Source organism: Diadema antillarum, unplaced genomic scaffold, assembly GCF_040938485.1.
Source record: "Diadema antillarum isolate AM-2024a unplaced genomic scaffold, OU_Dant_1.0 seq00001148_RagTag, whole genome shotgun sequence".
NCBI classification, from domain to species: Eukaryota; Metazoa; Echinodermata; class Echinoidea; order Diadematoida; family Diadematidae; genus Diadema; species Diadema antillarum.
The window spans coordinates 435367-460731 of NW_027271960.1; the positions used below are offsets into that span (position 1 = coordinate 435367).

A 25365-nucleotide genomic window follows, 5' to 3' on the forward strand; every position below is an offset into this window, starting at 1 on the left:
GATGAAGATGTGAAAGTTACTTACAGACATTGATACACCATTTGATTAACGCAGAAGCACAAGAAAACCTAATATACTTATTATTTGAATGTTTGCCATACCTCCGATACTGAACAAAATACTACTAGTATTCGAGGTACATATATGGGGAAGGGGCACTCATACGAAAGATTGCCCCCCCAACACACACACACACACACACACACACACAGCTCGCGTCAGTCTCTCCTTTCCCAGCCAAACCATTTCACAAACTGCCCTGATTATACCAAGGAGGTTAATTATACTACAGCATTACGATATGCGTTTTTATAATTGATGTTGACTTGTCTCAATGTCATCTGTGCAGGTTACCAACTCGAAGGTGTACACGTTTGCAGGGAGAATCGTCACTAGCTGCCAAAGGTAAGACGCTACACTGGGACATGCCGTTCCAAATGATCATGACATTAGATAGACGGGGAAGAAGTGATCTTTGGATTATATTTTTATACAGCTTCCCTGTACATACTGCTTATTTGTGCAGTAATCAACAATCACTCAGACAATTAAGATAACTTTTTAGTGTGGTCATTGTGAAAGTAGGATATTTTAGAAGATTGTGGAGCAATTCTGGCAGGCAAATTCAAGAGGACAAACGTTCCAAAATACATCAATTCAAATTCTTTTCTATTCTTTTAATTTCATTCTTTTCAATTCTTCAATTTCTTCGGTTCTTTTTCTAAGGTCTGAAGACTTAATTCTGGCACTGTCAGACGTGCTTTGTTTGTTTGTTTGGGCGGGGATTGCGCTTTCAAGTCTGTGCAGTGCAGTATGAAATTTATGACACAAAGCAGCTCTAGTCTCACTTTCCATCAACCGCGAACATTCCAACAGCATTCTCATGAAGTACAGTACTTATATACCAAATGTCCACCAAAGTCTCAAAATCATATCAACAGCTAGGCCCACTGTTTTCGGCATTCCAAAGAGAGTTTTAAGCATTGCTAATGTTGATGTTGTCATTAGATTTTGGTTCTATCTCTCTGACAGCTCTCAGCAGTAAAGTGCGTAACATTATTGGCCTTGATCCCTCGACCAACACTCTCTATGGGATTGCACACGACTCGTCTGCACCCTACTACATCATGAGTAGCGACTCGGGGCTCTCCTGGAGCGCTATTCCAGACAGTCGTTGGACTGACGCCCAGTCAGCTCCAGGGTTTGTCATCTATGTAGACGTACCGCTGGAGTCGGCTGAAGAACTGGTGATTTCTGATCTGGGCTGGCTGGTAAACGGTACGCTGGTTGCTTGATATATTTCGACACTATTCATAAATTCCGACACATGTACCATGCTAACATACTACACGAATACTTACTAAAGCTGCCTCCGTGTCTATATTGATATAAACATAAGTCCAAACCATCAAGTTGAATTTACACGTTATCCAATCCCAAGTTTTTCTGTACTTGAGAGGCGGGAAAGTCATTTCATTTGTCACAGAAATGGGTATGTTGAAACGTTCAACTCTGCTGCAGTTATTAGCTCTTACCACAGACTAAAATAATCTCACTCTTAATTAGAACATCTTCCTGTCTTCAGATAGAATGCTATGTTTTGATCTTTTAGAATTTTGGTATATCATAGACTGCACTTGGTAAGCTCCACTTTTGCGTCTGATTTAAACCCCAAAATATGAAATATCTGTGCCTGGATTTCTACAGTGTTGCTGTACAATACAAACTTCCCTGGTGGCCAATGGTGACATTTGCACCAATCTTCAACCCAGCTGTTCCAAAGACATGATAAATATGACTGTTTCACACAAAAAAAGAAGAAGTGAGATCCTAACAAGTGACACTATGCTATGACCTCTTGTTTACAGGTGATATTGATGGCATAAAGAACAGAGCTATCAACTGGAATGAATGTTGTCAAAATGACTGCTTCCTACAAGGAGACTGGACATGTGCTTAAATAACACTCATCAGACAGGCATACCACCAAGGTTTGGCACAATCACTACCAAGGCTGATTTCAGTGTCACCAGACTACTGCCATGGCATTTCAAACTTCTTGTGAAATGATCTGATTTGCTTCAAAGCAAACATCAAATCTTTATGAAGGTTTCTGCTGGTGAAATGTGCAATATCAACAAAATAATCATGCCAACAGAATTGAAATAATTGTACATAATTTATTCAAGGCACATAGAGCCACACTCAATGTACAAAAAAGATGTATATTAAAAAGAGTGAATTTCAGAATACATTGTACAAGTAGTTTTCCAAACATGACTCTATTTTCAGTATTGAACTGGAATATTCACTGTTATTAAAAGATCTTTATAGTTTGATGTATATATCCCCTTAGGGTTTGTGTTATGCAGTTGGTGAGCTTACCCTATAATTTACCTAAATTTCTATCAAGCATTTCCAATTTTATTTACACCATTTAGCTTGTGTATTGACAGCATACATGCCAACCCTGAGATTTAATAAATCGGACAAACACAGAAAAAATATTTTAAAATCTGAACTGTCATAAATTTCATATACTTTACTATTAACAGACATTTCTCCCAAATCAGAACATACTGAAATTCACGTGATTTCTTTTAGTGAAAAATTTGATCATTCAGATTAAAACTGAACAGTTGGCAGGTATGTGACAGTATGAAGTCGCATTAAGAGGTCTACGAGATGAAATATGAACGGAGTTCCCTCGGCTTGTTATCCACAATACATATCAATGGGACACATACATGTATGTTACCATAACAGATTTCATCACTGCATGCATTAACAATGCTCAAGAAATATATATGTCTTTAGATGTATGCATTCAACAGAATTTACCCTCTGCCATGTACATGTATCTCAAGAATCTTGAACCAAATCAAGCCAGAAACTTCAGACTTAAACCCCTCCACTATTCTATACTTTTGCTTACTTTAATTCATGCATATTCATTCTTTCTTTTTTGGCAGGTTTGCTTTTGTTTAATACAAAATTAACCCAGATTATCTGATAATCATCAGTTTTGCTATTAGTCTGTGACATATCTTGTGATTATGCAAAATGCAAAAATACATGCAAAGCCTACAATTCATGTGCCTGCATGCACACTTCAAACTTCTACAGAAAGTACAAGTTGCATAATTGTATACATTGTATATGTAGTACAATGTAGGTATGTATAGACAATAATATGATGGGTATACTTGCCACTGTATGAGCAGTCAGTTGGTTACACAGCGAAGTTTCTTGTACAGCTAAAACACCTAGTGCAATATTGTACAGATTTCAAACAGTTTCTGTACAAGCTCAGCCATGTAATGCTTAAAGAAATCTCAGTTTGTCATGAAAGTACATGGCTTCTTGAGTATTTTACAAGGTAACACCCTGGCTTTCTTTTTTATTTTTCTCTTGATATTTCTGAAATTGCATTTTTGAATGCTAAGTAACAACTAACTGTGTAATGAAAAATACACTTGATTCACAATGAAAGCAACACGGCAACGCAATCTTACCTGGAAGAGCTACACTGAAGGAAAGAGACAACCCATAATTTAACCATCGATTCAAAGTATTCAGCAGCTTAGATGTGAAGCGATCATTTCCGACATAAATCTATAATTTAAACTTTAAAAGTTTCTTAATGACAAAAGTTTAATACATATGACAAACTTGAAATGTGTAAAAATCTGTACACTGATAGAGAAATAAAATGATCTGATACCTTTTACTGAAATCTACAAGGTAAGTATACATGGGAAATTTCATGTTCTGTATATATCTTTTGGAGGTGTATCTGGTTGAAAGCAGAAATGTCATAAGCATTTGGTAGGGCAAAAGTATTAGTCTTTCATATTTAACTGTATCAATAATTCTATTGCTGATGTGCAGAGCACTTTGAGTTCTTTCAAAAAGTAACTTCATGTCTTTCAGTTTATGAATGAACTCAAATATTATCTTGGTTTTTATGGTAATGTCTTTCATACATCTTCCCACTTCAGACTTGACCTTGATGTTGAATATGTAGATCAGAAATTATGAAAAGTGAAATATCAATAAATGACAAACAGCCTATGTTGAAGACAACTTCAGTCTGTTCTTGTGTTCTCACGTTGTTTTCTTCAAAGTGAAGTGCACTATCAAAGAAGAACAGAACCATATCTCTTAGATATTTTGACATTTCATCACCTTGATAATGTGCAGATGGTAGCAATTACGATAATATTTATACATATGTACATATCCTTATAACTTCACTTGTCAAGCAAATGGTCACCACATGTTTTTCCAATACAACTTGAAAGCATTCTGCATTTCAGAAGGATGCAACTGCTTCATCTTAAGAAATTTTTTAATATTTTGTTAGTGCTGATGTTGGTGTTGCCTCCAAACAACCACATTAAATTGAGCCATGCTGATTAATGCAAGTGAAACCAATCATATAGCGATCCCCAACACATGATGCTGTCCTCAGAGCATTGCAATGTTTGCAGACTAGCACATGGAGTTCATGAAAAAGAACATTGTTACATTTGATTTACAAGACAAGATTCAACTATAAATGCTTTAATCTAGACAAATGATATGGAAAGTGGGTTCAAATACAACAAACATCTGAAGCTCTTAAAAATAACAAGACTGTCCTTTTTTATTGGCCCCCAAACACGGATTCATATGGTCATATCTTTGCCAACATTGCCTATAAGCACAGTATATGCAAGTATGTACACGGATACTAGTATAATGTTAGGGTTGATACACTTGTGTTTGTAACTAAATTGAAATATGAGTCTATTTCTTCTCTAGCCAGGTATATAGAGAATGAAATGTAGTACAAACTGTACAAATCATTGAATTGATTGATATCAAGTCAGGTTATACCTCTGACACAAAGGAATCCTTGTTTAATTGTTAAACTTGGAGAGACATACTGTATTCAATCATTCTGAATGGCCAGTGTTATGAAATAGGGGAAGCACATGTACATCATCCATCACTGTGAACTTCACTTTCAGACTTCAGGGGGGTGTTTCATCAACGATAGCCAGCTCTGACAAGTTGTCAGCGCTGACAATGTCAGCCAAATCCTTGGTTTTGATTGGATGAGATGCTCTGGTCACTGACTGTTACTATGGTGATTGTCAGCACTGACAAACGTTGATTAAACACCCCCCAGAAGACAACATTCCACAGCTAGTCTCCCTAGCTACCCAAACTATGTCATAAATTTGAGTTGTACCTGCTGGTAATGACTGATTTCAAGGACCATAATCACTGCAAGTGTTGATGGCAGCATTACCGGGTCATTGTACTTGAAGCCACACGTTAAGGAAGAGTTGATTCAGCTCCTGTTGCTAGGTGATAATCCTGGAGATCAGAAACTTTCACTGCAGGACACCTCACTGTCTGACTGATTGCCTTTTGCTGGAGCAGCCTCCTCCTGTAACATTAAAGGTATAATTTACCATTTGCAGATGAAACAAAAACCCAGCATTAGCGCTTCAAAATAGTTCTGAAATGTGTGTTAGGGAGAGAAATAACTTCTGTAAATTTAAATCTGTAAAATCTATGTTAAGTATCACTAAACAAACAAAATGTGAACAATAGTTATAATAAGAATGTTTCCAGACTAGAAGGTCTACAGTTATGGTTTATTGAGAAAAATACTGATATCTCCTTGTACTTAATAATGATAATAATAATATTAATAATAATATTAATAATAATATTAATAATAATAATAATAATAATAATAATAATAATAATAATAACCAATATCTATATAGCGCTCTTTCTTAACAGATGCAAAGTGCTTTAACAACTTAAACAAAATACAAGAAATCAACAATATTTACTAAACAAAACAAAACAGAGAAAAAGGACAAAGCAAAACAAATAAACAATGACTTTACACTTGTCAGATCACTAGCAGTGGAATAAAGTAAGAGCTACAAAAAGGTTTTACTTTTGGAACAGATATTTTATGCTTTATAGCAACATTTTTACATGGAAGGATGTTTCGTGATACAAGAAACCTACATATATGCATCAAATGTGATATCTTGAACATTTTTTTTTTTCAAATCACTACTACTCCCAAAGGTAAACAGGACCTTTAACAGTACCTTGATGATAACTACAATACTGAATGCTTTTAACGACAACTGTTAATAAGAAGCTCCACCAAACATTACAAATACACAAATATATCAACAGAGGGTGATGCATAACAAAGCACAGACCATAGAAAATAGAGAACAAAAGTAAGGCAAACATTGCGTTGGAATGGCCATAATGACCAGTATTGTGATAATATGATTAACTAAGAAATATCACTACACTATGCCTCCGCCATAATGCATGGTTCTCCTAATATCTTTATAGTACAATGTCTTGACAATGTGTGATGACAGTTTCACACAATTGGCAAATATTAGAATGACAGGTTTGCCACAAATGTGCTGAATGTTCACTTTCCTAGAACTAGGTTCAATTGGATGAATGATTAAAACGTCAGAGTGCAGGTATTTGAGGAACTGATGATTTTTACTTGACTTTTGACCCTTTTATAAGTTAATGCATTGTGTAATTTTCAAGGTATTGAGAAAAAGTATAATTTCAGTATCAAATGGTAAAATAGTATTATCTAAACCTGGCCTTTGACCTTTGACCTCACAGCTCCAAAGAGAATCACTGTCAGGTAGAACATGCATAAATATGTAAGTTTCACGATGATACCTTGAGTTACTTTCGAGATATGGAGGAAAAAGTGCAATTTAGCACTTTCACTTGACCTTTGACCTTCTGACCTTTGACCTTTTGGCAAGAAACTTCCCACAGAATATATATTGGGTAATACATGCATACATCAAGTTTTAAAAAATCCTTCAGGCATTGCATAAATATAAGGAAAGTAGTGATATTTTGAGGAGTTGACCTTGACCTTTGACCCCCTGACCTTTGACCCATAACCCCCAACTTCCCTAGATAATCACTGCCCATCGGTACATGCATATATACTAAGTTCCATGAAGATACCTTGAATGCCTTGATATGGAGAAAAACATGAAATTTCAACCTTTTTTTCACAAAATGATCTGTGACCTTTGACCTTTGACCCTGTGACCCTAAAATCCAAACAAAGTATTATCCCCCCAGGATATACCCTCAAGTTTGATGCAAAACCACCTCACGGTTCTTGAGATGTTGACAAAAACAAAACGGGATGGACGTACGGACGTACGGACGGACGGACGGACGGACGGACGACCCGAAAACATAATGCCTCCGGCCACTTCGTTGGTGGAGGCATGATAAAAAACATTTTGGGATACTTGAAATAATAACAATGACTTTCGTTTGGAGACTTTCTGGGTATTTCAATTCAATGCAATGGCTATCAATTAACTTACATGCTTAAGTTTTGAGAACTGCTTTCAGATCCATTTATAAAAAGACAAGCATTATTTCATTTCTTTCAACAATAGACATAGTAACAATCTCCAGGTTATGGTAGTCTTATCCAACTGAAAACTAGTCTCAAGTATACTCGGGCAGGAGTCTACAATAACAGTGTGTTATAGCAAAATCAGCTCATCCTCAACGGTTTAATCTAGGAAAGAATTACAGAAATATCTGTATTCATATCTTTTTACCACCACTAGAATGATTATCACTTGAGGAGGACAACTCAGACTTGGTGGTTCCAGTGCTCACTTTAGCATAACAGGCTCAAATACAGAACATTACAATCTCTCTGGCAGCATTCAAAATTAAAGCACTTTTACCAACATTTGAAAATCATTTTGACTTTTTCAAAAGATTATTTTCTAACTCCACACAAAACTGGCCGTTGGAGGAGAATATGGAATATGACAGAAAATCTCAATGGGGTTTTGTAAAAACTAAAGTATAAAGACTACATTACAAATGCTACACAATGTTATTCAAAATCAGAGTATTTCCACTTATCTCTTTGCCTCTATAACTTTACTGAAAAGTATCCCATAAGAATGATGCATTCTAAAGCAATCCCTGAACTAGAGTGTCATCACAATTAACAATTAAAACTTGATCATGCAATGAAAGCAAATATATCTCATGCAAATTTTCCAACATGACTTTCTACTGACCTCTTTGTCACCTTCATCATCACTGTCATCTGAAGAGAGCAGCTGACTTCCCAAATCGCCATCCTCCTCCTCCTCCTCTTCATCTTCCTCCGTGTCTGCACGCGACATCTGGGACGGAATCTCATCTCCCTGTGTTACAGAGAAACAGAGGATACAGAGGGCGAACAGCTGTCTGAATAATGTCAACTGAAACACAACTGGTTATTAGTTAACTCAAAATGTTGTATCAAACAATGAAACAAGTATGAATGAATGGGTAGTCAAAGATTGGCATTGGTCTAATGATGGAAAGAGCGCTAGTCTACATTTCAGGATGTCTTTTTTCTGTTATCTTTGCTGAACATATATATCTTTACATTGCAAGAAAAAGAAAAGCTCTTTAGGATGAAATCTACCAAGTCTTAGGTATCTAACAGGGCAAAATCCATCAAAGAGTACCTCACATGACCTCACAATACCATTGAGAAGAAAGATTTGTAGAATATTAGGGACATACTGTACCTTCAAGTCTCTGTTCTTTAAATTGCCGACCCAAAATGCATCGAGACAGTTGTGAAGCGTAAGCATGGCTTTGACTCGGTACACAAACTGCTCCAAAAGTTTCTTCATTTGTGGCACATGGCTAGTCAAAGCAATGTCCTTGGCAACCTGATGTGGGCAAAGAAATTCAGTGATGACACACAGCATATAAAGAATAGCACTGTCTTAACAACCTGATGTGGGAAACAAAAACTCTAATGACAGACAGTATGGAGAATGGATCTCCTATGTAGCCTGTATGCATCAAACAGGCATGTACGGTTCATCATGTATTTTGAAGTAAATATATTTAAAGCTAATGAAAAGTATGAGTCCATTCTTTTCCAAATACATATCTTTAAAAAAATCATCAGTAAAAGTGAATATTTGCAATATCTGGTAATGTGCATTCTGTGGAATATAGATATTACTATAAAAAAAAAAAAAATAATTCATGTCTGCTGATTGGTATTTTGTTACGCATGATGACCTACTTTTTAGCTAATTGGCACTCGAGGTTTCCGGTTCAAAGCAAGAGACAGAAGCACAGGTTTAGATAATAACTTATCTAAACTTGTACAATTTTGTTCATTACAGTGCGTTTTGAAGACAGATTTTTATGTCTTCATTTTCGTCTTCTTCTTTTATGATGTATGTATTTTCAGTCGCTTGCCTTGGTGCAAAGCGCCTTGAGCATTTAATCAGAATGGAAAATGGAGCTATAGAAATTGTATGTATGTATTATCATTATTGCATAATATCATTATTATACAATATATAATATTGTGACTGTTAGCACATCCTTCATACGTTGGTATAATAAATGCCTTACCTTGGAGTGACTGCAAACATGCTGCAGAGATCTTGTACCCTGCTGCAATATTTTCAGCAGTGACTGAACATCATCCCTCTGTGTCCTGAACAACTTATCCATGAGGGGCATCCCCTGCCGTAGGAAGACTTCCAGGAAGACACGCCCATACTGGGGATGAGAAGATCAGGGGGGAAAAAATTAAGCCATCTCGGTATATTTCACACATAAGTGAGGAAAAATACAACTAAATACAGCTTCACACAACTCTCAACTGAAGTCAAGTAATTGGTATTTATTCATCACGTCAATGTCTTAAAGTTTCAACAAATTTCACAGTAAATATCATAGCAATAAGGTTAACATCAGGCAACACTGTCTTACTACCATGTGTCATCTATGGTGCTACTGGAGTTGAATGTGTCAAAGGTTTATCCTGTCATACATAAACAGTTATAAGGAAAAACAACAAAATCAAACAAACAAATATATCTATTATTCATGAGGCAATGAACAATATCTCACTGAATGCAGCTAAACGACACTTGCATACAAACAAGACTCAAGACACATTATGGTGAGTCTACCTTTAGGAGTGACTTTAAGTTGGTCCTCATATCAAAAGCCTTGATGATGCCAACCAGTCCTCCAAAGACCTTGACCGCAGACCTCCAGCGGTCAAAGACTTCTCCCTGGTCATCAGCTGATGACTGGAGAGATGGCTGAAGACGCTGGACATTGGAGACCAGTTCCTTCAGCATGGTGTGATAATAACAGCTGAGTGAATTCCTGATGGGAGAAGGGAAACCATGCAATCACTACATATCATCATAACAGAATAAAACTTTTTCAATCCTATTTTGCCTTCTACAGCACAACAGACTTAAACATGATTAACTGTAATGTCATTATGTAGCTAAAGATGTTCATACTTCCTGTTCATTCATTATTCTGACATTTAATAGCAAGGTTCATCTTTTATCCTCATTTACTTTGAATCAGGCTAACAGAGCTTCTTGTGTAAAATGAAAAACCATAACGATTACTAGGTATGAGCCAGAGGAAATAAGCATATTAAAGGGGAAAACATGTTTAGTTAAGATGATCAGGGGTGATGGCAAATAACCAAGGGAAGAAGGTGGAGAAGTATTTTCTTTCAACCGTTCTGAGACTTTTCTTTTTTCAAAGTAAACTGTGCTGAAAAAAAGAAGATTAAAAGATATCATACTTAATTCATCTTCATTCATTATCCATGCTTGACAGATATAAAATACATACATACCCTTACCCCCACCCCCTCAAAAAAACTAACAAACAAAAAAAACAGGGCAGGATTGATACAAAATAAATCCATGCCAAATAGATGAAGCTTAGTTTCCTTTAATTTGGAGAAATATCTGTATCATTCTATCTACCTGCTGAGAGTTGGGAAGAGTGCTGATACTGTATTCTTATTTCCTTGGAGTAACTCTGGAATGGCATCAGTGGTCAACATCTCAATGGTGGACAGCGGATCCTCCACATGGTGTAGATAGGTCCTGTAGCAAACACATAGAGATTGGCTCATCTCAACAAGTGAGTGGATACACACCTTCACACACTATCAAGTTGAAGCATACTAAAACAAAAACATTGATATCTGTAATTGCAGCCATAGCACAACTTCTCTACACAATTGCAGACAATGGTAAGAAAGAGCATGTTTTTGTTCTTTTTTTTCATTCTGGATTTATTTCATTCAGTGATATCAGAATTCCTCAGTTGAATAGTTGTGAAAAATAATTAATGAAGTAAGAGAAGCGGAGAACCAGGTAGACATTCATTTTCTACAACTTCCTGCCATATTCATTGTCTATTGTGATCTCTGACTGGTCACATGACATATCTGACTTTCTTAATTTGTTTTGATATGAAACTCGGAACGCAATCTGAATTGATTCTAAAAATATATAGGAGACATATAAATCAAATTTTTGATTTCTCACAATGAAAACTGAGGGCATGTTTGGGACAAAAAAATTAATACATAACTATACTTGTAACAACCACATCAGAATCCAGCCTAATTTTGAACAAGAAACAACATCTACATGCAACAAGTAATGATGATAAATAAGAATTATTAAACTTATGACAAGCATATCAAATTAAAACAATAACAAACAAACAAACTACACTTCGGACAAAAGTGCTAAGCCATAGACAATGTTTAATACTATAACAATGAAATGCCTAGACTCACTCTAAGACTTGCTGCAGCTGTTCATTGTGCTCTGCTCCTTTCAGTGGAAGTCCATCTTCAGACATCCAATCTCTCTTCAGCAAAGACTCAGCCAAAGAAGCTGAAACACAGATTTTTGTCATCATACAGGGTCAGTCATGATCTAGAATTCTTCAAAAACATGTATTCAAAATCACAGGAAGAATGGTGCTCTGGTGTGACAGACTATGCCGCAACAAATCTCATTGTGTGAAGCGATATCCTCTCATTTTACACATATCTGACTTGTTAAACTATTGACCGATTCGGGTTCATTGAGGGCAGCAGACATTTCATGGCACTGGGCGCAGCCATAGTGGGTGTCTCAGCTGACCCCCCCCTGCTCTCCCCCACCCCGGGCAACATGTTTATCACGCACTTGTAACAAAGGTTCGCGCACTAAGCAAACATTCGTGCGCTCAGTACGAGACGCCCATTGGCTAAAGCAGTTATTCATTCTGCGCGCGTGCTAATGTAGGGAGAGGGGTGGGGAGTGGGAAGGGGGGGTCGGCTGAGACACCGAGTAATGGCGCTGCCCATGCCAAAAATACACATAGCGCGTCACAGAATAGGTCAATAGCAACACGAAAACGTGTGGCAATGTAACACTGGTACAGTTTACTCCTGTTGAAATGAACACAGTTACAATTAAATTTCGGTTACAACAAAGTAAAGATTCAGGCAGAACATTATCTGCTCTATGTTTCATATTGTTTATTTGTTCGGTTACAAAGAAATTTCAGTATAATGAAAGAAAACTGCTGGTGACCAGTGGTCCCACAGACATTGTTATAACGGGAGTCCACTGTAGTCACAAAATCAACTGATAACCAGTCCTTCAAGGTGCCGTCATACAAGCACAATATTTTGCCTCAGTTACATCGGGTCTCTTATCCTTTTATATTGCATTTATAAATGATGGAAGATGATGTTTCTAGAGGTATTGTATTGAAATATAAATGCTTCAGAACATGCTTGGTCCACTGGCCTTGATCTTCAAGGGGATGGCTAGTAACTGATCAGTGGTAACCAATGGGAATGCTGGGGGATGATTGTTCCAATCCTTGTGGGATTCATCTAAGAGTACATTATATATCTATTGTAGTGTGAAAATCATTTGCTTCAGAATGGTCTCGTATTCAAGTTATGTGCAGTTTAATGTTTCCAGGTTAGCATGCCTGTACAGTGATGGGGCATTAAACTGCACATAACTTGAATATGAGACCATTCTGAAGCAAATAATTTTCACACAACAATAGATATATAATATACTCTTAAATGAATCTCACAAGAATTGGAACAATCATCCCCCGGCATTCCCACTGATTCCCACTGATCAGTTACTAGCCATCCCCTTTAAAAGCATGTTAGACTCACAGCTGTAATTCTCACAGTTTGACAGAATTTTACCAATTTTTATCACTTTACCAACTTGTTATTACTGTACAGTAGTATGATCTCAAAATCTGACATATGAATATATCTTTAGCTATCCCAAATGCTTTCACTTGATTACTTTTATTAACCATGTTCAGAGACTCCAACCCCAAGCACCTTCTTATCTGGAGATTCTCCCGCCTGAAACCCCTAGCAAACAGGAGACCCAAGTTTATGTGTGCGAAGTTCCTAGGGTTATAGATGCTCTCTGGTGCTATCTAAAGGCTAATTTTTGCAACTGAATAGCAATAAGTAAGAAATCCTCTCAAACGGGAGACATTGATCCAGGGCGGGAGAAATTAAATCTCAAACGGGAGAACGGGAGATTTTGCAAAAACAGGTTTTCGGCGGGAGATCTCCCGTCGACAACGGGAGAGTTGGAGTCTCTGCATGTTATTCACTTCATCACATACACTTGTATTCACCTTGTACTCTCTTGATAGTTGTGTGTATTATGGCGCTAAGGCCAAACAAATAACAGTCTGACTGACACACACCCACAAATGCCTCTGACTTCACCAAATGATGCAGGCACAAGAGTAAACTTCTTTTATTTTTCATCATTAGTAGAAGAAATCACTGCCATCCACTCTTATTCTAGCATGTTTCATTAAAGAGAAGAGGATGGAAGAGTGATAATGAAGTGGGCACTCAAAGAGAGCTAACATTGACTGACCTATTTTCTTGCTGGCCTTGCCTGTGGTTCCCCTCTTGTTCAGAGTCATAAGAATGGAGAGAATGGTGACTCCAATGCCAAGCTTTGGCACAGTGCCAGAGAAGTTCTCTATGTAGTGGAAGGCATTTCTGGATAGACATGGATACCGGGTTAAATATCATCATTGAATCAAAGCAGCTTCTATGACAGCTGAAAACACAACAACAACTTTTTGCCTTCATGTACGCACATCATGTTATTAGCTTAGGTCGGGCAGTGATGTGGTTAGTGTCTACATGCTGGAATGATGTATTAATATTCCGAGGTGATCTTGCCATATGAGTGTACTGTGTTGGATCATGTGTGACATGTAACCATGGAAACTACTGCATACAGCACTTTATCCACATTACCTCTGTTCACAGGAAACAGCAAAAAAGATCAAAGGTATGAGATAAATCCCAAATGAAACCTTTAAAAATGGTGTCAGCAGCAAAAATGTAATGTGATACATGGTATTTCCAAGTCAAGAAAAATATTGTTATTTCACTCATCAGTGTGTTGATTTCATCACAGCTACTGCACTCAGTGAAGGTTTTCCTCAGCTTGTCCTCTTACATAATGGTGCTGTATGTATGTAGATGTTAATTGTAACAAATTTCACTCTATTATTTTGTTTTGTTACATTTATCTTGTCAATATTGATATTTCTTTTCATTATGTTACTTCATACCTGCGAACTACTTCACTTTTTAAAGAAATCATAATTTTGTTTCCCTGACTAACTACATGTATATGCAATCATTATTATTCCATTAAGGTTAGTGTTACATAAAAAGTAAAAACAGAAAAAGGAAATGACATACTTGAGAATCTCTGCTGCTGAGAAGGTTGTCTTCCCTGCATCAGAAATACGAGAACTCAGTGTGCTCAGAGCTTCTTCTATCATACTCTGGTTCTCTGACGATACAAAACCACTCCTGTAAAACAGTGAACATTCCAACATAGAAAGATCATTGTAGACAATCCCAAGATCATACGTATAATCATATGCAAATCTCTAATAACAGAGCAGGGTGTGCGAGTTAGCTCAGTCAGTAGCATGTCTGCTTCACAATCCAAAGGACTCAGGTTCGATTCCTGGGTCTAACTGAGCAATGTTGTGTGTAATCATACTGTTCCCTCTAGTAAGAGGCAAAACACTCTGTTCCTTGGATAGGACATAAAATGGAGGTTCCGTGTGTGAGAGAGTCACAACTCATGCACATAAAATATCTCGCCTTATTTACTCATCACAAAAAGCAGAGTATTTAACCCGGTAAAGTGGTCCCGCCTAACATCCAACTGGATCCCATGAAATACCTGCTACTGCAGCTGAATATGGGCTTTCAAACCATCTTTTCAGATGGAAATGAAACAAAGAAGCACTGAACGTCCTCATTCTCATTTAGTAACTTCTATCTCCACCAACATGGGAATAACAAAGCATCTTGTCTGTCTGTAGATCTGAAGTTGAATGCACCACATACTGTTTCTTTCACTCACAAAGTTGCAAAACATAGCAACTTTTAACCTTTTGACGACGATTTAATTTTGCTACAAGCACTTCCCATACATACGTGCCCGAGTATACTCGGAACTCATCCTCAATGGGTTAAAATTAAATTTTGTAACTCCTAGTCCTATAGTACTCATATCTATACTACTCTTTATCAAATGGATTTGGGACATTAGAGTTTTCAGCTATTTAGATGCATCATCAACAGTTAATTCATTGCAAATTGGTACTCTCTTTTCTGGCAGAAACGTGTTACACTGTTTGCATTTGTTTTAAGAGAATGAATTTTGCATTCGGTGGGTTTTCATGGAAGGATAATCACAAACACAAAGTGACAAATGGTCTTTAGTTATTCTACACAGAATTTTTCACAAATATATGTTTCACTTCATCTTTAACAATCATCAGCTTGATAACTGCATGCTCAATCATTCCATAATCATTTTTCCCCTGATTTGTTACTTTTTCAGGAGATAGGGAGCTGGGGTTATGTGTTACACTGACTCAAGAAGTTAATATATTGTAGATAGTGTTCAGTGAGTCTCCTGTGAGCCTTGGCTAGGGCAAACTTACCATGAGATGATGGTATGGACAGCCTTGAGCAACAGGTGAAGACATCGTCCCATCTGACCAGCCTCCTCAGAGTTCCATCCTGGTCCATCAATCATCCCATCATTCTCAGCCATTAGGGCCTGGCAATTATCCAAAGCAGACATAATCACAGTCAAGATATACAATGTTTTCAATCAGTCATTCATAGTCCATATTATTGAGCAAATGTGCATTTAGCAATGTTCATATCATAAAATGGTGATATAGATCCTAATCACAAGACTGACTGACAGCTATCATCAGACTAGTCTTTTACTTTATAGTCTAAAGACCACAATTTACTATTCCCTGAGCATCAGTATGCCAAAGACTAATATGAACAACTGCATGTCTGCGCCGAGCTGCATTGTCTGGGTATTATAATTGCATTGTAATTGTTTATGTGTGTGTTTTAGTTAGCTTGAGACCAGGGCTGACCTAATGAATCTTGTGAAAATGGATGTCGTGAATTTTATATCATGTCACTGTTTATAAAACAAGTGTTATCAAAACTGATTCAGGCATTAGTAGAATTTCCAACACTCCATAACTTCTGAACCTATAAGGACAGTTACCCCTGGCTAATACTGATCAGCAGACCTCCGAACCTTTCTGACCGGATATAAGTATGATTTGGCTAAAAAAGTAGGAAAGAAAGAGCAGTTCCCATGGGAATGTGTAGTAAAATTCTCACAAAGAAAATAGGACACTCCTATTTCATTTATTCAGATTCTTTCCTCCAAATTCAGAATGGTTGAGAGGTCTGCGATTAGTAATAGGGTTAGAGTAAAGATTGGATTTAGGGTTAGGTTTAGAGCTAGAATTTAGGTAAGGGTTAGAATAAGGGTCAGTATTAGGATTACAGTCAGGGGAAGGGGAAGGGCTTGGGGCAATTGTCCAGGAGTAATTGTCCTAGAACCTTTTTGAATAGTTCAAAACACTCTCAGCTGAAATAAAAAAGTTAATTTTGGGGGGAAAGCAGGGGGGCATTTCATGAAGCATTTTGGTCGGATATTTTTCTGACAAACTGTTACAAGCTACTGAAATCCTTGCATCTGATTGGCTGAGAGCAATTTGTCCGACAACTTTGTCGGACAAAATGCTTCATGAAATGCCCCCCTGAAGTCCCTTTCTCTGTTACAGCTCGAGTCCTGAAAGATATCACACGATAAGAGACAAAGAGAGATTTCAGACAGACCTGAAAAAATCCACTGGTTGTCTCAAGATGTTGGCAGAGCAATGGAAGCATCTTGACAGCTTTCTTGGCCACCTGACACGGAGTCAGCTGATCTAGGTGAGAGAAGCCAACTGTCTTGTCCCATTTGGCCTAAATATGGAGATTAATTGAGTAAAATGAACTGAACACACACAGCATGGCATTACTATAGAAAAATCTAGTTCCTTTCAGGCATGTAGTTAGGTACTTTAATATCATGAGATGTATAGAAGTAGTTTTAATCAAAGTCAAGCAAAATATTTGCATTCATAAACATGGTATTCCAAATTTTCTGCTCAATTCAAAATCAAATCAAATTTTGATAACAACAATGGAGTCCACATACCGGTAATTATAATGTCTGACCATTAATACTGTATCTCCATACAAATGTTGAACTGGTTATCCACATATTCAGATCTCCAAAGGAAAAAAAAAAAGAATTGGTGAATGCGTGCTGGGAAAAGAAAATACTAACACTTGACAGCAATGTAAGAGTCAGCAGGCCCTCAGTATATATAATTTCTGATTAAACATCAGAGTATATCAGGCATTTACCAAAGGTACAATTTGCTACTGTAAAAGTTGTAATTTTTCACGTTCGGCCAGGTAAGATGGATTTCCTGTGTTTTTAATTCCATGGAATCAGGACATTAACTTATGGGACATATGGCCTGCAAAAATATTTGCATGTTTTCATTTTCACGCTAGCATCTGGTTGCGCGAAATGCATGAAAATTTCCACTTTTATAGTATTTGTGAGAAAGCAAACAAAAAAAGACTTAATATGTTGTGAATTTGTATCACCACACAACAGGAGCCTTTCACAATTGTCTAGTCAATTATTAAGCTTCCTTACTTACAATGCTGCTAACATTTACACATACAAATGAGGAAGATTTGACGAGACCAATCAGGGAGATTCTTTATTTTGTTACAGGCATTTCACAGGCAAATACAATTCCCAAACAGGGATATTTTGATATTCTCTTTTCCGTACATGAGAAGATATCAACATTTCAAGAAGAATCCTGTAGAAATACGGAAACTTGGCAGCCTTTTCCCTACACAATAATTCAGGAAACACTCTTGACTGATAAACATTAACCCAAGAAATTTGGTAAACCATTCAAAACAGTGAATGATAATGCAATCTTCATGAAAATATAAAAACATCTTTTGTCTTCTTAAAACCTGCCTTAAACCCGCCGCACACTATACGACCTTAAGACCATAAGAGCGGGCCATACGATTTGACCTTACTACTAGTCTTACGACTGTTCTGGCTTCAGTACATTACCAATGAGTATAGAAGCGCACGCAGTGCGCATTATGTGTGCTTCTAAACTCTTTGCATAGTACTGTATCGTGATTGGCTGAAAGCCTACAACCGATCTTGGAAATTCAATGTGTCAAATCTCTATGACTGGCACTAAGACCCAGTCGTACGACTGGAAACTGGCAAGGCTGGTGACGTCACACTTCCAGTCTTAAGGTCATACGACCGTTCGGATTGTATAGTGTGTGGCGGGCCTTAGATTAGATACTTACCTTGAGAAATGTCCTCCTACCAACTGATGCTGGAAGAGCATGGTCCAGTTTGGAGTTCAGATCTTCCAGGAGAAACTCCAACTCTGGTGGCTGAAGCTGGAAAACTTGCACATCCTAAATAGTATTGGTATTAGTGAAATTTGATTTTTTTTACACCTTGAATCCTTGGTACTTGTAAACTATTCTAATCTGCACTTATGACAGTTTTTTTTTAATGTCTCTTTTTAATGACACTTCCTTGACATATGTATATTAAGAAGCAGAATCAGATGTGGAAAAAGAACAGATTTTAGAAAAAAAAAAGAGGATGAAATTGTCACTGTACCATCCTAATTTAAGATACTCTTTTAGAGTTGCAATAAAGCATAAAACAACACAAGGACATGAAATTGCAAACAATAATAGAATCATATTATATCACTTTATCTTGTCAGAGCTTTAACCGTATTTTAACTGGGCTATTTGACCAAGTTTTTAGATCTCGGCCGTCGATCACGCGATCGCCGCCAAATTTTGCCTGAACATAGAGCCGGATGTCATCTACAAGATTACATGGTCATACAATAGAAAAATATTGACTTTCTATTTTTAGTAAATCAATTATGCAAATTTATGCATGAAATCATAGTTTCACCTGTAACTCCATTAAACAGGCTGAAGGATTGCTCAAGTTTTGTGTCAGAATTCCTCAAGACACATCAAACATAATCGTGTAAAAAAATTGCAGGATCAAAATCAAGTTCTTTTGTTTTTTATTGTTTTGTTAATTTCTTATGTATTTTATGTTTTTACGACCTTTTGTTTTCTATTGTTTTTTGGCCAAAATTTGTTGCAGGGACTTTTTCAAGCTTATCTACATCAGAATTGATTAATTTCTATGATTAAAAGTTGAAATAATCTAATTTATATCAATTTAACAAAAAAACACAATTTGCATTGGTTTTGCACACGATATTGTGAATTTGAGCTGTTTTCGGGTTGACATGCATATGCAAAACATTATGTAACTTCAAAACAGTGTACCCAGACGTCGCAAATTTGGTCTCAAAATATGCGGGAGACTTGAATGAAAAAAGTCGTGAAACGACGTGGCAAAATCTTTGCGCGTTGCGGAATCGTGGCGCGAAATGTCGGGGGGGGGGTCAATTTGACCCCCTCCCCAGTTAATAAAGGATTACACTCAATTGTGGTTGATAAATTTGCTAATAGTTTCTACACCAAATTCTCAGCATATCATCTTATAAAAGAATAAATCATGGGTGTGATCCTACTTGACACAATATGACACAATGAAAACAAAGAAGTAAATACGTTTACACTAATGTTTGAACCTTAAAACTTCTGTTTTGCTGCTATTGCTATTGGTGGTGAAGCAAGTATGGACACAAGCCAAGGGACCCTGACTAGTGGGAACATATCTGTTACCAAGGCAGCTTTTTCAGGCACCAATAGAGCACTTTTACTGACATTCACAAAAGGTATAGCTTTGCTATCATTTTCTCTGCATTTGCTTCAATAAATAATCATCAAGTTGTTTCTCTGTCCCTGATTAAATTTAAGTTAATTTTCTTTCTAAATGTATCCTCCTTAATGAAAAACATTCTTTTCTACTATGGGGCGAAAACCCAATATAAAAATAAATATCACTGCTTCATACAACATTAGAGCTTTCTGATTATAGAGAATCACAATAAGACTGTCAACTTTGACTCAGCATGTCAGTTGAGTAATGCATCTCAAGAGTCCCTGGAAAAATGGTAAGATAAGACCGGCTTCTATGATAAATGCTTGGTACACAAACCAATGGTTGCTGTGTAGTGAGGGATGACTTACCTTGGTGTTCATTTCAGTGTCTAGAATGGTCTTGGATACAAGTCCACACCCCAGCACAGAGAAGACATCAAGATCCATCTCTCTCAAGAAGGCCCTAGATCTGGACCAGTCTACGACAACACTGGTAGAGTCTGATCCATCCTTTTTAGCTCCATCTTTGTTTGGTGAAGCATGTTGGGTGTCGGACACCTTGTTGTTATCTTGGGAGATGTAGTCATACTCAGTGAGGATGGTGCTGTTACAGGTGTCATCAGCTTTCTTCTTTTCACTGTGTAGGAGAATGACGCATGCAATATGAAAAGTCTGGTCCAGTAATGACGTATTATTTCACAGCTTCAGATGGGCTCGAAAAAGTGTTTCACTAGCAATATATGCTCACTAATATGAATAAATATTATGTCTTTGAAGCTGAGCTGTTCCACCTCTAATAATTAGGTAGGGAAGATGGTTTTAGCTTTGCACAATTCATGGCAGCAGAGCTACATAAAGTCAATATGCACGACAGTAGACTCCCAAGAGGAACTTTGACAAAGGAAAATGTGAACGTTACATAACTAGAAATGACACGGAAACTTTTCTTCAACAACAAACAAGCCTGCATCAAAATTCTATGAATGTAGCATAACTTGAGACATATATATACAATACATACAACATATTACAAGCAGAATTTTTCTCTGTATAAAATGAATGCTTGCTCGCTCACTGAAGATTTAACCCATTGTAGACTAGTCCAGAGTATACTCAGGCAGGTGTCTATGGGAAACATTATTTATAGCAAAATCAGCACGTCCTCATTGGGTTAAGATATTTATTTACCTCTTAGATTTCTTGCCCTTCTTGCCACCTCTGGCCTTGCTTGATGAAGCTCCACTTGCTGCAGTGAGGGTCACACTCATCTCAGGCTTCTCACAGTCAAAGTTTGCAGGAGGAGGTACAAAGTCTGGTGTGGCTACAACCAGCAAATTACACAAGCATCAAGTATCATCCAAAGTTTGTGTCATTTGATATCATAGGTGATGACCGTAATGAATGATCAAAACGTGTAAATCTGGTTTAATGCCAGAATGTGTACATTATATTTCAATGCACTACACAAATCTATCATCATATTTTTTTCCTCTTTTTTTTTGACAATCCCCCAAAAGAAGTGTCAAAAATACTCAACTCATCAAGAAAACCTTTTACTGGTACTCATACACTTTCATTGTTGTTACTGTAATTCTTTCAGCAGAGTTGGAAAAAATATCCTCCAAAATATACCAAGACACATATCATCTCACTGTTTTTTCCACTTAACTGATTCTTTTTAGACCACTCCAGACCACTATTTCTAGCAGTCATGTATACTGTTAGACAGTCACATACAAATGACCCTGCCCTTATGCCCTCACTTTGAAGGCATTTAAGAAATCAATATAACTTTAGACAATTCCATCTATCATCTCAACATTAAGTGGGATAAAAGTTGACAGTGTTAGCATCAATAAGTATTGCAATGTATGATATGTCCAGGTTTTTTTTAGTAAATCAGTGACTACAGCCATGTGACAATGCCATAAGAGACGATTGGATGAAATGCATCCTCCTCAGGACTGGTCTACGGGAGACTGGTCTCTCCCTCAGGAGGACTAGTCTCCAGGAGACTGGTCTCTCCCTCAGGAGGTCTGGTCTCCAGGAGACTGGTCTCCTCCTCAGCAGGACTGACTCACCATGGAGACATGACTGGAGGAGAGACTGAAGGTGAGTGATGTGTTGGAGTCTACCCAGCACCTTGCTACGCATCTCTGCATCTTGAAGGGAGGCAAATCCATTGATAGCCTAATGGGAGAGGAAAATCATTAATCACATCAACAGGGCCCTTCATAAAGGGTTACCTGATTTCTGATTTGAACCATATTATATCAGAACAAGTCAGAGAAGTTATTTCCCAAGTTTATGCTTGGATGCATAACATACAAATATGGACGTTTAACAGATGCCAAATGAATTAAATGAAGGCAAATTACTGTACATGCTATATATTTAGCGAGCCTAATTTTTGGCATATCAGGACTTAACGATAATTTCGCAAGTGGTTAAATTTGCATTCGTGGAGTTTAGTACTGAACAAAAAAAAATATATGTGAGCTTGTCACATTCATGTCAGGATTAGAATTTTTTTTTTTTTTTAATTCACGAATAGCATCAAACCTGAAAAATTCACGAAAATAAAAACCTCATAAAATATATGGTGTATACAATAATTCAGGTAAAAGTACAGTTGGAGCACTCTCAAGTTTCAACAATGAATCATAATTTAAAACATCTGTTCTAACATTAACAGCATACAGGGAGTGAGACATGCAGAAAATTAACTCACCATTCAGTACAAGTTCAGAAGGTCACAGCATAACAACAAAATAATTTGCTGTTTAACTTTTCAATTTGTTTTTTGGTATGGATTTGTGTATCCAACAATACTGCAAGTGCATCACCATTGTACGATGACTAGGAGAGTGGGTACAAGTTGATCTAAAGGTCACTGACCTCTCTGAACCAGTTCAGACAGATGAAAAGATTTGAGCACAGCATCTCCTTTTCTTGAGCTGACAGTGAGTGTATCTTAGCAACCACATCCTCCTTTGCAGAATAGAGAGGGCATCCAAGGAGAGCATCAATTCCCTCTAGGCTGCCATCATGTTGGGCATGCTCACACACCCTCAACAGGCGGAAGTGAGGAGCCAGACTAGTCGGTGACACAAACCTGGTAATGAAGAAAGAGACTGTCATACCCAAAGCCTGTAGACCATACTCTACAAAGGGCTCTTTGCTCACTCAGAGCCACATACATCTACTTCACTCTTTTAGTCTCTGGGCAAAAAAATCAAGGGTGTATACTTTCATAAAATGCAAATATCAATACCATATACCGTTACATCCTCAAGTAAATCAAATAATAATGTGGTTTACTTGAATCCTACATAAATACAACAAGTGAATTAGAGCATAGTACCAACCACCGTTCTCTATGTGACATAGTCTAAAGATGTCTAAGTCACATGTGCTTGGTTTAACCATGATCTTCACCGATGACCACAAAAAGGAAGCTGAAGTGCTAGCTATGACTCCTCCACAACCTCACCTTTCCTTCTTCCTGCCCTTGGAATGCCCACTGGCCTGCAGTCTCTTGGCCTTGTGGAGGAGTGGCAGAAGATTGATAGCCACGCCTATCTGAGACTCCTCCCCCTCCAAGCTGTACTGCTCTCCCATTGGCAGACCATAGTCCCTAGGGGAAATATGCATAGCCATTAGTAACACCCCTCTATCACCACACCTCCATGGAAATAGCTACCCTGTGTATCTGTACAACAAACTTCTTTGACAATGATGATATTTTCTCGCATAAAATGCAAACAAGTTTTAATATATAGTGTTTGTTTGTTTGTTTGCTTTTTGAGACACAAATCACCAGCCTGATGGATAAATCATTTCTCTTTTCTAATGTCATGCATACGTAAAGCAGATCTGAAGAGAATATAATGGACACAAATTATGCAATAGGGTCATGAGCTACATGGAAATATGAATGCAGTATTTGATTTAACTTACAGCTGAATATCAATCACAATTAATACTTTGAAAATACAACTGCTACTGCCATATAAACATATTTACTTTCCTTTAAATCATCAACATCACTTTTCAATTTAATCATGGCAATACCGTAAATTCTCCTTGATAAACTGAAAGCAGTGATCAAGATACCTGGTCAGTATTTCTGCTTCGATGTCGACAATGAAGTCAGACTGAAAATCCTCCAAAATATTCTCCCCTATTGTTTCCTTAGAACAAAGAAAAAGGGAAAGGAGCGAGTGAAAATTGACTGAAAATGTCAGAACTAATTTCATAAATACATATCAAAACTTGTAAAGGAAACCTTGCTCTTGTGTGGTTTGGCTGAAAAAAATATCTAAGCATTTACATATAGCTGATATATTGGCTAAGATAACACTCAACCATAATTAACACTTAACTCAAGTTTGCTTTGGTTTTGCCTTAGTGGTAACAAAACTTAATGACTTGTATCAAGGGGACAGGAGGCAAGATTTTGGCTTGAAGCTTATAATGATTGATTGCACAATCAAACTGATTAAATAAAGAGAGAATTCCCGATTTCAAGAGAACAGGTCTCACACACATTCTACATCTTGATACATCAATCTCCATTTACAAATATAATGAATTTCATATAAAGTGCACATCACTCATAAGAAGAATCCCTATGTGCTCAGAAATCTCTACAAATTAAGATAGAACGAGAAAAAGGATTGAACAGACTAAGGAAAAGGAAATACAAGTAAAGGATTGAACTAGCTATGAAATTATCAACATGTAAATAAAGGATTTCAAAAGACGTTGAAATGTTTATAGTAATAAGAAGCTTACAGAAGCTATTCAATTGCTTACTCATTGTTAGGAATCTGCTACAAGACCAAGATTTCATGCTATCTTAACAGTCATAATATGAGTTGACCCAAGGGTAACAGAGTCAATTTGAGGACACACCTGAAATGTATGACTTGATGTCCATGACTTGCAAGGACCAATGGAAGATACTTACCAGGACCTTGGGGTGTAGCTCTCCTTTTTGGATAATGTTGGCCATCTCGTCATAGAACAGTCCAATTGCCTCTGGGGAGTGGTTACTGCTGGACTTGACAAGGTCCAGGAGACTCATTACCTGTTTGAGGACATCTTGCGGCAGGGCTGGGATGGTGTGGGTGGAGAAACGGCTGTCAGGTCTGGACAACACGTGCAAA

General features: G+C 37.3%; 2 protein-coding genes across 2 annotated transcripts in view; one reads left to right on the forward strand and one right to left on the reverse strand.

Moving 5' to 3' along the window:
* The window catches only part of LOC139744235 (uncharacterized), a 32640-nt gene extending 31345 nt beyond the window's left edge, over positions 1 to 1295 (forward strand). The window contains exons 26-27 of the mRNA XM_071654678.1: positions 350 to 405; positions 1033 to 1295. Coding sequence (XP_071510779.1) covers positions 350 to 405; positions 1033 to 1295 — 319 coding nt within the window. The remainder of the gene's footprint in view (positions 1 to 349; positions 406 to 1032) is intronic.
* A 3884-nt stretch (positions 1296 to 5179) lies between these two features.
* Positions 5180 to 25365, reverse strand: part of LOC139744236 (Fanconi anemia group D2 protein-like) — a 37553-nt gene continuing 17367 nt past the window's right edge. The window contains exons 20-38 of the mRNA XM_071654679.1: positions 25167 to 25347; positions 24311 to 24387; positions 23688 to 23831; positions 23093 to 23309; positions 22276 to 22384; positions 21383 to 21515; positions 20564 to 20831; positions 18731 to 18844; positions 17162 to 17290; positions 15946 to 16064; positions 14681 to 14794; positions 13836 to 13963; positions 11705 to 11804; positions 10878 to 11000; positions 10050 to 10251; positions 9484 to 9633; positions 8634 to 8780; positions 8133 to 8261; positions 5180 to 5440 (exon numbers count right to left, since the gene is read on the reverse strand). Of these exons, the coding sequence (XP_071510780.1) occupies positions 5375 to 5440; positions 8133 to 8261; positions 8634 to 8780; positions 9484 to 9633; positions 10050 to 10251; positions 10878 to 11000; positions 11705 to 11804; positions 13836 to 13963; positions 14681 to 14794; positions 15946 to 16064; positions 17162 to 17290; positions 18731 to 18844; positions 20564 to 20831; positions 21383 to 21515; positions 22276 to 22384; positions 23093 to 23309; positions 23688 to 23831; positions 24311 to 24387; positions 25167 to 25347 (2650 nt within the window). The 3' untranslated portion in view covers positions 5180 to 5374. The remainder of the gene's footprint in view (positions 5441 to 8132; positions 8262 to 8633; positions 8781 to 9483; positions 9634 to 10049; positions 10252 to 10877; positions 11001 to 11704; positions 11805 to 13835; positions 13964 to 14680; positions 14795 to 15945; positions 16065 to 17161; positions 17291 to 18730; positions 18845 to 20563; positions 20832 to 21382; positions 21516 to 22275; positions 22385 to 23092; positions 23310 to 23687; positions 23832 to 24310; positions 24388 to 25166; positions 25348 to 25365) is intronic.